The sequence below is a fragment of the Trichomycterus rosablanca genome, chromosome 10 (genome assembly GCF_030014385.1).
Source record: "Trichomycterus rosablanca isolate fTriRos1 chromosome 10, fTriRos1.hap1, whole genome shotgun sequence".
Classification (NCBI taxonomy): Eukaryota; Metazoa; Chordata; class Actinopteri; order Siluriformes; family Trichomycteridae; genus Trichomycterus; species Trichomycterus rosablanca.
In genome coordinates, this window is record NC_085997.1 from 34,659,144 (window position 1) to 34,673,370 (window position 14,227).

General features: G+C 41.9%; 1 protein-coding gene across 1 annotated transcript in view; it reads left to right on the top strand.

Annotated features, from left to right (window-relative positions):
- The window catches only part of zgc:174164 (uncharacterized protein LOC570656 homolog), a 36,880-nt gene that overhangs the window by 944 nt on the left and 21,709 nt on the right, over positions 1-14,227 (top strand). The window contains exons 2-5 of the mRNA XM_063003975.1: positions 4,648-4,724; positions 5,094-5,172; positions 6,610-6,686; positions 10,977-11,163. Coding sequence (XP_062860045.1) covers positions 4,648-4,724; positions 5,094-5,172; positions 6,610-6,686; positions 10,977-11,163 — 420 coding nt within the window. The remainder of the gene's footprint in view (positions 1-4,647; positions 4,725-5,093; positions 5,173-6,609; positions 6,687-10,976; positions 11,164-14,227) is intronic.

Here is a 14,227-nt window from a genome sequence, read left to right on the forward strand (position 1 = left end):
TAATAAACAATACACAGTAGTACTGTACATAAAAACACACATCACATTTCAGTACAGTACGTGTGCTGTATCATACACCATAATACATTTCCTTCTTTTTATATAAAATGTATCTACCAGAAACAACAATAACTCTCATATTTCTCTATTATTTCAATAGTGTTGTATTTTGTAGGTGTAATTGCATGAAAGAAATAATACTTTACTCAGCCGATTTCCTTCTTCTCTCTCACTCACTGTCCCCTCTGTCTGATACACAGTGACGGCTACTGGCAGGAGTAATTATACAACAACAAATAGTTATTTTTTCATTTTCTCACCACTGCGCTTCCTCTGCACATTCTTTGGGAACATTTTAATATTGAATTTTACAAAATATAAAGAAAACTCAGAAAAAACACTGTCCGCTGTCCGAATGTTCACTCACTGTATATACAGTGTATCACAAAAGTGAGTACACCCCTCACATTTCTGCAAATATTTCATTATATCTTTTCATGGGACAACACTATAGACATGAAACTTGGATATAACTTAGAGTAGTCAGTGTACAGCTTGTATAGCAGTGTAGATTTACTGTCTTCTGAAAATAACTCAACACACAGCCATTAATGTCTAAATAGCTGGCAACATAAGTGAGTACACCCCACAGTGAACATGTCCAAATTGTGCCCAAATGTGTCGTTGTCCCTCCCTGGTGTCATGTGTCAAGGTCCCAGGTGTAAATGGGGAGCAGGGCTGTTAAATTTGGTGTTTTGGGTACAATTCTCTCATACTGGCCACTGGATATTCAACATGGCACCTCATGGCAAAGAACTCTCTGAGGATGTGAGAAATAGAATTGTTGCTCTCCACAAAGATGGCCTGGGCTATAAGAAGATTGCTAACACCCTGAAACGGAGCTACAGCATGGTGACCAAGGTCATACAGCGGTTTTCCAGGACAGGGTCCACTCGGAACAGGCTTCGCCAGGGTCGACCAAAGAAGTTGAGTCCACGTGTTCGGCGTCATATCCAGAGGTTGGCTTTAAAAAATAGACACATGAGTGCTGCCAGCATTGCTGCAGAGGTTGAAGACGTGGGAGGTCAGCCTGTCAGTGCTCAGACCATACGCCGCACACTGCATCAACTCGGTCTGCATGGTCGTCATCCCAGAAGGAAGCTGACGCACAAGAAAGCCCGCAAACAGTTTGCTGAAGACAGGCAGTCCAAGAACATGGATTACTGGAATGCCCTGTGGTCTGACGAGACCAAGATAAACTTGTTTGGCTCAGATGGTGTCCAGCATGTGTGGCGGCGCCCTGGTGAGAAGTACCAAGACAACTGTATCTTGCCTACAGTCAAGCATGGTGGTGGTAGCATCATGGTCTTGGGCTGCATGAGTGTTGCTGGCACTGGGGAGCTGCAGTTCATTGAGGGAAACATGAATTCCAACATGTACTGTGACATTCTGAAACAGAGCATGATCCCCTCCCTTCGAAAACTGGACCTCATGGCAGTTTTCCAAAAGGATAACGACCCCAAACACAACCTCCAAGATGACAACTGCCTTGCTGAGGAAGCTGAAGGTAAAGGTGATGGACTAAACCCAATTGAGCACCTGTGGCGCATCCTCAAGTGGAAGGTGGAGGAGTTCAAGGTGTCTAACATCCACCAGCTCCGTGATGTCATCATGGAGGAGTGGAAGAGGATTCCAGTAGCAACCTGTGCAGCTCTGGTGAATTCCATGCCCAGGAGGGTTAAGGCAGTGCTGGATAATAATGGTGGTCACACAAAATATTGACACTTTGGGCACAATTTGGACATGTTCACTGTGGGGTGTACTCACTTATGTTGCCAGCCATTTAGACATTAATGGCTGTGTGTTGAGTTATTTTCAGAAGACAGTAAATCTACACTGCTATACAAGCTGTACACTGACTACTCTAAGTTATATCCAAGTTTTATTTCTATAGTGTTGTCCCATGAAAAGATATAATAAAATATTTGCAGAAATGTGAGGGGTGTACTCACTTTTGTGATACACTGTATATATACTGTATATATATATATATATATATATATAGAGAGAGAGAGAGAGAGAGAGAGAGAGAGAGAGAGAGAGAGTCCAGAGTCAACTTGTTCGTGACAGCACGTGCTTAGTGAATTTCGGTTCGTAATCCGAAATTTGTTCGTACGTTAAGTTGAAAAAGATCGTTTGTAACCCAAAACGTTCGTATGGTAAACTGTTCATAACTCAAGGGTCTACTGTATATATTTCTGTCTTCTTTGTCAGTTATTTTGACAAATTTGCATTTCACTAAAGTGACAGTGGGGCAAAATTATTAAAAAACAGAAGGTCTGTCTGGTAGGTGCACTTGAATGCTGCATCAATATGACATGTACATTAGACAACTGTGACAGGACAGGTAAAGCAGCACACCTGAACTCACCTGAATAATATGTTTTTTTTTTTTTTACCTCACTTATCATTTACTCAGTAAATCTCTCTCTCGCCTGTAGTCTTGTCTCCCTCAATTACTTTAGATTAGAAATGTCTTCTGTATTTATTGTAGGTCTTGTATTTATTGTACTGTTTGTTTTATTTATCTGCACTGTCTATATTGTATTGTTATTGCACTCTGCTCCTGAAGGAACGTTGTTTCATCATTATGTACTTGTATATAGCTGAAATGACAACAAAGCCTCTTTTGAACTCTTAAACCTGAGCAAATATAAAGCAAAAAAAAAAGAGATTAATTCATTCAGAGTGGCTTGTACTTCCCTGTCTGCCATTCTCTGCAAACTCTCTGTAGACTTAATGGGGACACATTTCCACAGACACATTTAAAAATGCAGTGGAAAGCTTTCCCAATAGAGTAGAGGCTGTTATAGCTGCAAAGAATAGGGGAGGCAGTGAAATAAAATGTCCAACAAGTTCATGGCCTGGTGTTCATAAACTTTTGGCCATATAGTTCCTAAAAAAACTTTAGGTCCGGGATATGGTTCAATATGGTTTTTCTTTAGTGGCATGCACTCATATTCCTTTAACTCCACCCCTTATACTTTTCACAAATACAAACATGACAGACTCCCATGTTAAAATGTAACATTTAACATAAAATCTAACATTTCTACACACCTACTGTCGCAAATATAAAATGTAAAATTATTACGCCTTGTCTGATTTTTTTCCTCAGATCTATTTCAGGATCAAGTTTCAGAATTGAAAAGTTACCAGATTGTGACGCCTCAGCTGGTGCACAGACGATGGAAGAGGAACGAAAACATACACGAACAGGTGATCAAAATAAAAACCACGTCTTCAACACACTTCACATTCGCAATAAAAATCAGATCACGAACATATTTTTACAGTTATTTCTATTGGAATTCTACAACTGTGCATATAAGGTAACACTGCTTGCTTGTTCTCAGTAGGACACTAGTGGTGACCCATGTGCTGACCATGCCGACACTCGAGTTAGTGCAATGCTATGTGATTTAGGACAGTGGTCCCCAACCTTTTTTGCACCACCTCCTGGTTTCTACACTCACTGTCCATTTTATCAGCTCCACTTACCATATAGAAGCATTTTGTAGTTCTACAATTACTGACTGTAGTCCATCTGTTTCTCTGCATGCTTTGTTAGCCCCCTTTCATGCTGTTCTTCAATTGTCAGGACCCCCACAGGACCACTACAGAGCAGGTATTATTTGGGTGGTGGATCATTCTCAGCACTGCAGTGACACTGTATTAGTGTGTGTTGTGCTGGTATGAGTGGATCAGACACAGCAACGCTGCTGAAGTTTTTAAATACCGTGTACACTCACTGTCCACTCTATTAGACACTCCTACCTAGTTGGTCCATTTACATTTACTTTTTTAGCATTTAGCAGACGCTTTTATCCAAATCGACTTACACAATGAGCAGAACACGATGAGCAATTGAGGGTTAAGGGCCTTGCTCAGGGACCCAACAGTGGCAACTTGGTGGTGGCGGGGCTTGAACCGGCAACCTTCTGTTTACTAGTCCAGTACCTTAACCACTGAGCTATCACTGGCCCGCCTTGTAGATGTAAAGTCAGAGACGATTGCTCATCTATTGCTGCTGTTTGAGTTGGTCATCGTCTAGATTTTCATCAGTGGTCACAGGATGCTGCCCAGAGGGCGCTGTTGGCTGGATATTTTTGGTTGGTGGACTATTCTCAGTCCAGCAGTGACAGTGAGGTGTTTAAAAACTCCAGCAGCAGTGCTGTGTCTGATCCACTCATACCAGCACAACACACACTAACACACCACCACCATGTCAGTGTCATTGCAGTGCTGAGAATGATCTACTACCCAAATAATACCTGCTCTGTGGTGGTCCTGTGGGGGTCCTGACCATTGAAGAACAGCATGAAAGGGGGCTAAAAATCATGCAGAGAAACAGATGGACTACAGTTAGTAATTGTAGAACTACACAGTGCTTCTATATATATATATATATAAAATGGACAGTGAGTGTAGAAACAAGGAGGTGGTTTTAATGTTATGGCTGATCAGTGTATATCAGTTCCAAGTACTTTCCCACTACATTCGAAAGGTCAGCACACTCAGACATTTTGAATAATCAGATTATCACTGTAATTAAACTGTTACTTTTTTCTGTATTTCTGTTTGCAGGAAGCAGATCCTGATAACGTCACCTACTCCATCATCATCGATAACACCACCCACTTCCTACAGCTCACCAAAAACCAGTAAGAACCAGGAGAAGTGTTTCCCTCCAATACTCACAAAATTAAACACCTGTTTTGTAAATCAGACTGTTACATTTGTTTGATGGTTGGATTTACATACAAAACATCAGTGCTCACATTTTTTGTGCTCAGGTTTGAGGCCTGGTGGTGGCCTTGTCTGCAGGAGGGAAGGCTGGGTGGGGTTTAGCCTCCTTAATGCAAATAAATATCTCTAATATATAAAATACAGATTTTAATACATGTTATTAAGTGTAATTATTTTTGCTAATTTATTTACAGTGTTTTTGACTAAAACTCTTGAGATCTCATTTTATCTGATCACATATTTGAGTCTGATTGTGTATTTGTGTGTTTCTGTTTGTTTCTCAGAGACTTTTTGTCTCCAGATTTTGCCGTAGTCACTCATGATGTGACCCAGGATTCAGTGAAAACACACAAAGGAAAACCTGTAAGAATCTCCTTTATTGGTCCAGTCATGTAATGAATCAATTTTCTGGCTTAGTGTTCTCCTGTGAGTCTGTTGAGGCTGTTCCTCAGATATGGAGGAAGAGGCATAGATATTTTAATGGGTTACTGATTGAGATGTGAGATGTATGCATTTCACCTGAAGTGACTTAATGCTTATCAGGAGAGATTGACGTGTGAGAGATCACACACAACTGAGCCTCCATGCCCTACCTGCTCGCCAAACTAGACAGCGCAGAGGGACACGACTCCTAACAAGGTGCAGCTCTTGGATGGTTGCCACCACATTACATCTAAATTTGCGACGGTGTGAATTAGCCTGAAACAGCCAGTAAAATTAAATAGTAAATCTGTTTTATTGATCCAGTCGTGTAATGAATCAATTACCTGGCTTAGTGTTCTCCTGTGAGTGTGTTGAGGCTGTTTCTCAGATATGGAGGAAGAGGCGAGATGTATGGATGAACAAACAGGCAGATAGATAGATAGATAGATAGATAGATAGATAGATAGATAGATAGATAGATAGATAGATAGATAGATAGATAGATAGATAGATAGATAGATAGATAGATAGATAGATAGATAGATAGATAGATAGATAGATACTGTAGATAGATGGGTGGATGGATAAATAGATATATAAATGGTTGGATAGATGGACCAATGGTATAATGGTGGTTATACTGATAGATGTTTGGATGGATGGATTTGTTAGTGGGTGGATAAACAGATGGATGGTGGTATGGCTGAATGGATGAATCAGTGGGTGGATTGATGAATGGATAGATGGACCGATGTTTGGTTGGATGGTTGAATACCTTGACAGATAGATGTTTGGTTGGATGGCTGAATAGATGGATTGGTGGGTGAATAGATGACTGGATGGATGGACCGATGTTTGGTTGGATGGATGAATGGATGGATGAATTGGTAAGTGAATGAATGAATGATAGATAGGCAGATGTTTGGTTGGATGGTTGAATAGCTTGACAGATAGATGTTTGGTTGGATGGCTGAATGGATGGATTGGTGGGTGAATAGATGACTGGATGGATGGACCAATGTTTCGTTGGATGGATTTGTTGGTGGGTGGATGGACAGATAGATGGTTGGATGGCTGAATGGATGGACTGGTGGGTGAATAGATGACTGGATAAATAGATGGACCGATGTTTGGTTTGATGGATGAATAGATGGATTGGTGGGTGAATAGATGACTGGATGGATAGATGGACCACTGTTTGGTTGGATGGATAAATGGATGGATGAATTGGTGAGTGGATGGATGAATGGGTGGTCCATCCATCCATCCAAAGCCAGGTGAATGCCTGGCTGGATGGAGGGTGTAGATGAATATGCGACTGCAGCTACTGAGCAGTACATCTTTATTTGACTGTTTTGTTGTTTTGGTATATTCTAGACGTCGTGTCATTACTATGGACATGTGGAAGGTTTTGAGGACTCGCTGGTCGCTTTGAGTACCTGCAATGGACTCAGGTGAGTATTACTGCTTAACCACAATGTTTCTTTAAATATTTTAAATATTTAAAGGGAAGGAGTAGGGGTTGTGGTCTATTATGCTAGCCCACTACTGCTAAGATCCGGCTTTGAATCTAAGCAGTGCTATTGGCCGGCTGATTGTCCAAACAGGCATGATTGGCTGTGTCGGGTTTGGGTTAGCCACAACACTGCATTCCTGCCTATTCCTGCCTAGTGCCCAGTGTTTTCCAGTGGTACCAGGGCAAACCCAGATCCAGAACAGGGACATCATGCTGTATCTGTAGCAATCTGCTTTTCCATGGCGCTTTTCTTTTTGGGACCCAGAATACTGCGACACCATGGCAAGTTCTTTGAAATCAAAAGAATGCTGACAACCCTCATCAGTGAAAGACCGGACCAAGCGATCCGTGTCCACAGCTTCTGAGAAATGCAAATGTGCCAACAAAAAAGCTGACAAAGAAGACTGAAAGATGCCGTGATATGTAGAAAACCTTTCACCTGAAGTGACTTAATGCTTATCAAGAGAGATTGACGTGCGAGAGATCACACGCAACTGAGCCTCCATGCCCTACCTGCTCGCCAAACTAGACAGTGCAGAGGGACACGACTCCTAACAAGGTGCAGCTCTTGGACGGCTGCCACCACATTACGTCTAAATTTGCGACGGTGTGAATTAGCCTGAAACAGCCAGTAGAATTAAATAGTAAAGTCAGCTGGGTATCAGGTATTCTCAGGTATTCTTACCTGCCTGACCTCACCTACATTTTCTTCATGTTTTTTTTTGTCACAGTGTGTCAGCACATGGTGGCAAAACAAAAGCAGGAAATGTTGAAGTACGTGCGACATTCTTGATGGTTTTACTATTGCTGCATATATTGCATTACATTCCAAACTTTATACATCACATGCATTTCAACCCTTATTTATCTGGTTACCTGATTATATCTCTACAATCACCTGAACCTGTTATTCAAGGAAATGTTCCAAAATTACAAGAACAGTTTAGGGATTTTAAAGTGAATCCATATGTTTCACTTTAACATCTTAAAACATGAAACCATGTTTTAAATGTCGTGAATGGGCATCATTATTACTTGTTATACCAGGTATTCATTTTCATTCTGGAGTTGATTTCCCACACCCCTCTGACCTCATTTATGTTGATGTCACGTATTACGTATTATGGACGTGTTGAATGCATTATATCAAATCAGCATAAAGACCTGCGGGACTTTGATAAGGAACAAAAGATTGTGGCGAGACGACTGGGTCGTAGTATCACCAAGCACGCGTAGTGAGTACCCACTGACAGTGGGACGAATAACAGGTTATTGGGCGGCCAGGACTCAATGATGCCAGATATGAAGGCAGTGGAGTATGGTGCGGACCAACGCGGACTAACAGAGGATCCACTGTGGATCAAACTGCAGATGGTTTTAATCCTGGTGATGAGCTGAATGTGTCACAACAAACAGAGCATTGAAGCCTTTTGTGATCTGGGCTGTATAATCGTCCACGCGAACAATGTGACATCAGAACACTGGAAGAAGGTTGTTTATGCCAAGTTCACACTACACGACTTTCCAAGTCGTCAGATCGTTGTACAGTTCACACGACACAGCTGGATCTCTTGTAATCGGGAGTTTTTTCAGTCGTATTTCACACTACACGACTGATTGGCGATAGAGGATTACACACCACACCATCTATCACCGGGAGGAATCGCAGGCGAGTCTGTCTGGTCTCCCAAACTACGTTTTGTCACAAAAACACACGCGAGAAGTGACGAGGGGTTTAACGATACCGCGTTTAAAAATGCACGTCAACAATAAGTGAGCGATTAAAGTTGTTTGTGCGCTGATGTGCGGCGTAAAATAAAAAAATAAAAAAATGAATCCGAGTGGATTGGGCTACGTGACCAGCAGGGAGGGATTGTCTCTTCTGTAGTGAGTTGGAGGTTAAATATTTTTTGCAATGCAGCGTTGGTGTTTTGTTGAGAACGATAAGATCACAAAATACTGTAAAACGTGTGTGCCGATGTATTCTGATAGAAATTATATAATGCCACTGTTCCACATTTTTTACACTCCTTCCCCGCGTTACCCCTTACCCCGTATCTTGTGTTATCATTGGCTGTAGTTCGACATAGCACTCATTGCCAGTCACCCGACTGATCCAGATATTTAGCATGCTAGATATTTTTGTTGAGTCTGCGAGCGCTCGGCGAGCCGCTGGGATCGAGTTGTTGGACAGTTCACACATAGCAATCGAGAGCCGAGTTTAGAGTCCCGAAAGAACGTCGAGTTGCTTTTGAGCTGCCACATCTAGCAGCGACCAGTCGGTGAGTGAAAATTAGGGCAAAAATTGTGTAGTGTGAACTAGGCATAAATTGAATCCCTTTTATCTTTAGATCATGTAAAAAATTCGATGGCATGGAGGGTGGGTAGACATAATGTTTTGGCTCATTAGTGTGTAATGTATTTCCACTCCAGATTTCTTCATTTTATCTGAGAGCTGCACTGTATACTTGAGTAAACTTGTCTATTTAACTTTTTACTGGAGCAGCTTGTTTGTTTAGCCAATGAGAACGCAGAATACGGAGAGAGGGAAAACCCGGAGGAGTGTAAAAACGTGGGACAGGGGCATAATATGGTTTCTATCAGAATACATCGGCACACACACAAGCTTTACAGTATTTTGTGATCTTATCGTCCACGCCAAACCATAATACCAACAATGCATTGCATAAAATATATTTATTTACCTCCAACTCACTACAGAACAGACGCCTCCTGCTGGTCTGTTCCACTCAGATTTATTTATTTTTCATACTTGCTTTTACGCTGCACGTCAGCACACAAACAACTTTAATCACTCACTTATTGTTGACATGCATTTTTGGACGTGATATCATTAAACCCCTCATCACTTCTCACGTGTGTTTTCGTGACAAAACGTAGTTTGGGAGACCAGACAGACTCGCCTGCGATTCCTCCTGATGGTAGATCGTGCAGTGTGTGACTCCCTATCGCCGATCAGTCGTGTAGTGTGAAATACACAACGACTTAAAAGTGGGTACTCACTACACGTGCTTGGTGATACTACGACCCAGTCATCTGGCCACAATGTTTTGTCCCTTATCAAAGTCCCGCAGGTCTTTATGCTGATTAGATCTGCTGCATTCAACACGTCCAACATAATACGTGACATCAACATAAATGAGGTCAGAGGGGTGTGGGAAATCAACTCCAGATTGAAAATGAATACCTGGTATAACAAGTAATAATGATGCCTATTTACGACATTTTAAACATGGTTTAATTCAGGTTTATTTATAAAGCGCCTTTAAAGACCTCAAGTGGCCGCTCAGGTGGCGCAGCGGTAAAAACACACGCTGGAACCAGAGCTGGGATATCGAATACATCGTATCGAATCTCAGCTCTGCCTGCCGTCTGAGGCTGTTGGCCTGATTGGCCTGTCGTTCAAATGCGCGGGACTAAGCCGAATGGGGTCTCTCTCTCATGACTGGTGCAATTACGACCTCTGCTGGCTGATTGGTGGCGCCTGCACAGAGATGAGAAAAGAGTGCTCTCAGGGTGTGTCTCTCCATACACAACGCTAAGCTGCACTGCACTCGTCAATGTGTAGGTGATTAGATGCTTACGGCATGCTGCCCACATGTCGGAGGGGGCGTGGGTTAGCTTTGTTCTCCTAAATCAGAGCGGGGATCGGCATTGGAGGAAAGGAAGCATGATGCAATCGGGCAATTGGACACGCTAAAAGGGAGAAAATGCATAAAGTGTAGTCCAAGGCGCTGTTCAATAAAATCAGAACAATAATAAAACAAATCAATGACATAAAATAAAGTAAAAGACATAAATACATAAAAGCAAAATACAAATCAATGTAAATAAAACAGTTGGCACAGAGAAAGCTACGTATGCTAAAACCCAAAAGCCTGTGAAAATAAATAGGTCTTCAAATTGAATTGAAACGATCAATTGTAGGGGACGCCTTAATAACAAGTGGCAAGCTGACAGAACACTAATACAGAATGTAAAAGCATAAATATGTAGACGTGGTTCATTTTGGAAGTGTGAGGAAAAATAAATACAATGTTTTGTTTGTTTTGGTGAAGCTAAAATGTCCGAAGTTCCTAATTTATATTTATTTAATTATGACTGATGGGTTGATTTTAGATGAAAAGCTGTTACAAACTTAGTTAGTTATACTTTATTTATACTGTATTCAGTATTTTACCTAAACTTGATAATTTTTGTCCTTTAGTGGCGTAATTTTCATCGGCAACAAGAGTTACGGCCTTGAACCCGCCTTGCAGTCCCTAACCAATGAGCACCTCCTGTTTCCAATAAACGACAGCAAATCAGAGCCGTTTGTGTGCGGAACAGTTGAAGATTCGGCTCACGGAGCAGATACCCACAGGGATGGCCTGCCATTGACCTCATTGATACGGGTTAGAAAAGTTTTGTTTGTATTTTACTTTTCCTTTTTAGTCAAGCAGCACACAAATACAATATACACCGATCAGCCATAACATTAAAACCACCTCCTTGTTTCTACACTCACTGTCCATTTTATCAGCTCCTCTTACCATATAGAACAGAGGTCACTAACAGGCGGACCGCGGTCCGGGTCCAGACCCAGAAGCTGTCCCATACGGACCCGGACCTACAGCCAAAACAGAAAGTTATGATTTGAAACCTGACGGAGCGCTTCTATTTTAACCGGCGCAGCTTTTGTAATCTTTACGGTAGCGGTTTAGCGGATGAGAAAACGCACAGACCAATCACGTGACACCACTCAGCCAATCAAGTCTGTGCATTCCAGACGGTAAACACTGCGACTCTACAGTGCAGACAGATGAGGAAAAAGAGGCGAGTTACATGTGAAAAGACGGTGGAAAGAAAAAGAAAAAGAAAGATAGCGAACGTAGAAAAAACGAGATACAGACGACTGTGCAGAAAGTTATTAGTTAGGAGAAAGTTGAGAAAAGACGAGTGAGACAGGAGACAAATGGCGCTCTCCAAAAATGAAACGTGTACAGCGAAAATACAGCATTTAATCCGTGATGGAGAGACTCATTTCTGTTCTTACTTCCCACTGGAGCACAATTTATTTTTATTTTCTCTTAATTTGATAAGAGAAAGGTTTGATAAGGTGGAGCGGTCCGGGTCCTCTCTGTGTGGAGTTTGCATGTTCTCCCCGTGTCTGTGTGGGTTTACTCCGGGAGCTCCGGTTTCCTCCCACAGTACAAAGACGTGCAAGTGAGGTGAATTGGAGACACTGAATTGTCCATGACTGTGTTCGATATAAACGTGTGACCTGATGAATCTTGTGTAATGAGTAACTACCGTTTCCTGTCATAAATGTAACCGAAGTGTAAAACATGACGTTAAAATCCTAATAAATAAACAAACATCTGATTTGACAGTCAGTTATTGATTACATGCAGATGTTGATACAACTACTATGCTACTTATATATAATATATATCAATATATGTTATATATATATATGTTATATACAGTATATATGTTATAATATATATAGCAGTGGTAGCTCAGTGGTTAAGGTACTGGACCAGTAAACAGAAGGTTGCCGGTTCAAGCCCCACCACCACCAAGTTGCCACTGTTGGGTCCCTGAGCAAGGCCCTTAACCCTTAATTGCTCATTGTGTAAGTCGCTTTGGATAAAAACGTCTGCTGAAAATGTAAATATCAATATATACAGTGTATCACAAAAGTGAGTACACCCCTCACATTTCTGCAGATATTTAAGTATATCTTTTCATGGGACAACACTGACAAAATGACACTTTGACACAATGAAAAGTAGTCTGTGTGCAGCTTATATAACAGTGTAAATTTATTCTTCCCTCAAAATAACTCAATATACAGCCATTAATGTCTAAACCACCGGCAACAAAAGTGAGTACACCCCTTAGTGAAAGTTCCTGAAGTGTCAATATTTTGTGTGGCCACCATTATTTCCCAGAACTCTCCTGGGCATGGAGTTTACCAGAGCTTCACAGGTTGCCACTGGAATGCTTTTCCACTCCTCCATGACGACATCACGGAGCTGGCGAGACTTTGCGCTCCTCCACCTTCCGCTTGAGGATGCCCCAAAGATGTTCTATTGGGTTTAGGTCTGGAGACATGCTTGGCCAGTCCATCACCTTTACCCTCAGCCTCTTCAATAAAGCAGTGGTCGTCTTAGAGGTGTGTTTGGGGTCATTATCATGCTGGAACACTGCCCTGCGACCCAGTTTCCGGAGGGAGGGGATCATGCTCTGCTTCAGTATTTCACAGTACATATTGGAGTTCATGTGTCCCTCAATGAAATGTAACTCCCCAACACCTGCTGCACTCATGCAGCCCCAGACCATGGCATTCCCACCACCATGCTTGACTGTAGGCATGACACACTTATCTTTGTACTCCTCACCTGATTGCCGCCACACATGCTTGAGACCATCTGAACCAAACAAATTAATCTTGGTCTCATCAGACCATAGGACATGGTTCCAGTAATCCATGTCCTTTGTTGACATGTCTTCAGCAAACTGTTTGCGGGCTTTCTTGTGTAGAGACTTCAGAAAAGGCTTCCTTCTGGGGTCACAGCCATGCAGACCAATTTGATGTAGTGTGCGGCGTATGGTCTGAGCACTGACAGGCTGACCCCCCACCTTTTCAATCTCTGCAGCAATGCTGACAGCACTCCTGCGCCTATCTTTCAAAGACAGCAGTTGGATGTGACGCTGAGCATGTGCACTCAGCTTCTTTGGACGACCAACGCGAGGTCTGTTCTGAGTGGACCCTGCTCTTTTAAAACGCTGGATGATCTTGGCCACTGTGCTGCAGCTCAGTTTCAGGGTGTTGGCAATCTTCTTGTAGCCTTGGCCATCTTCATGTAGCGCAACAATTCGTCTTTTAAGATCCTCAGAGAGTTCTTTGCCATGAGGTGCCATGTTGGAACTTTCAGTGACCAGTATGAGAGAGTGTGAGAGCTGTACTATTAAATTGAACACACCTGCTCCCTATGCACACCTAAAACCTAGTAACACTAACAAATCACATGACATTTTGGAGGAAAAATGACAAGCAGTGCTCAATTTGGACATTTAGGGGTGTAGTCTCTTAGGGGTGTACTCACTTTTGTTGCCGGTGGTTTAGACATTAATGGCTGTATATTGAGTTATTTTGAGGGAAGAATAAATTTACACTGTTATATAAGCTGCACACAGACTACTTTTCATTGTGTCAAAGTGTCATTTTGTCAGTGTTGTCCCATGAAAAGATATACTTAAATATCTGCAGAAATGTGAGGGGTGTACTCACTTTTGTGATACACTGTATATATATAAAATTAAACATTCCGGACCTTTGCTTCAAGAATTTTTCTCTAACTGGACCTCTTTAAATTTTTGTTGAATACCCCTAATATAGAAGCACTTTGTAGTTCTACAATTACTGACTGTAGTCCATCTGTTTCTCTGCATGCTTTGTTAGCCCCTTTT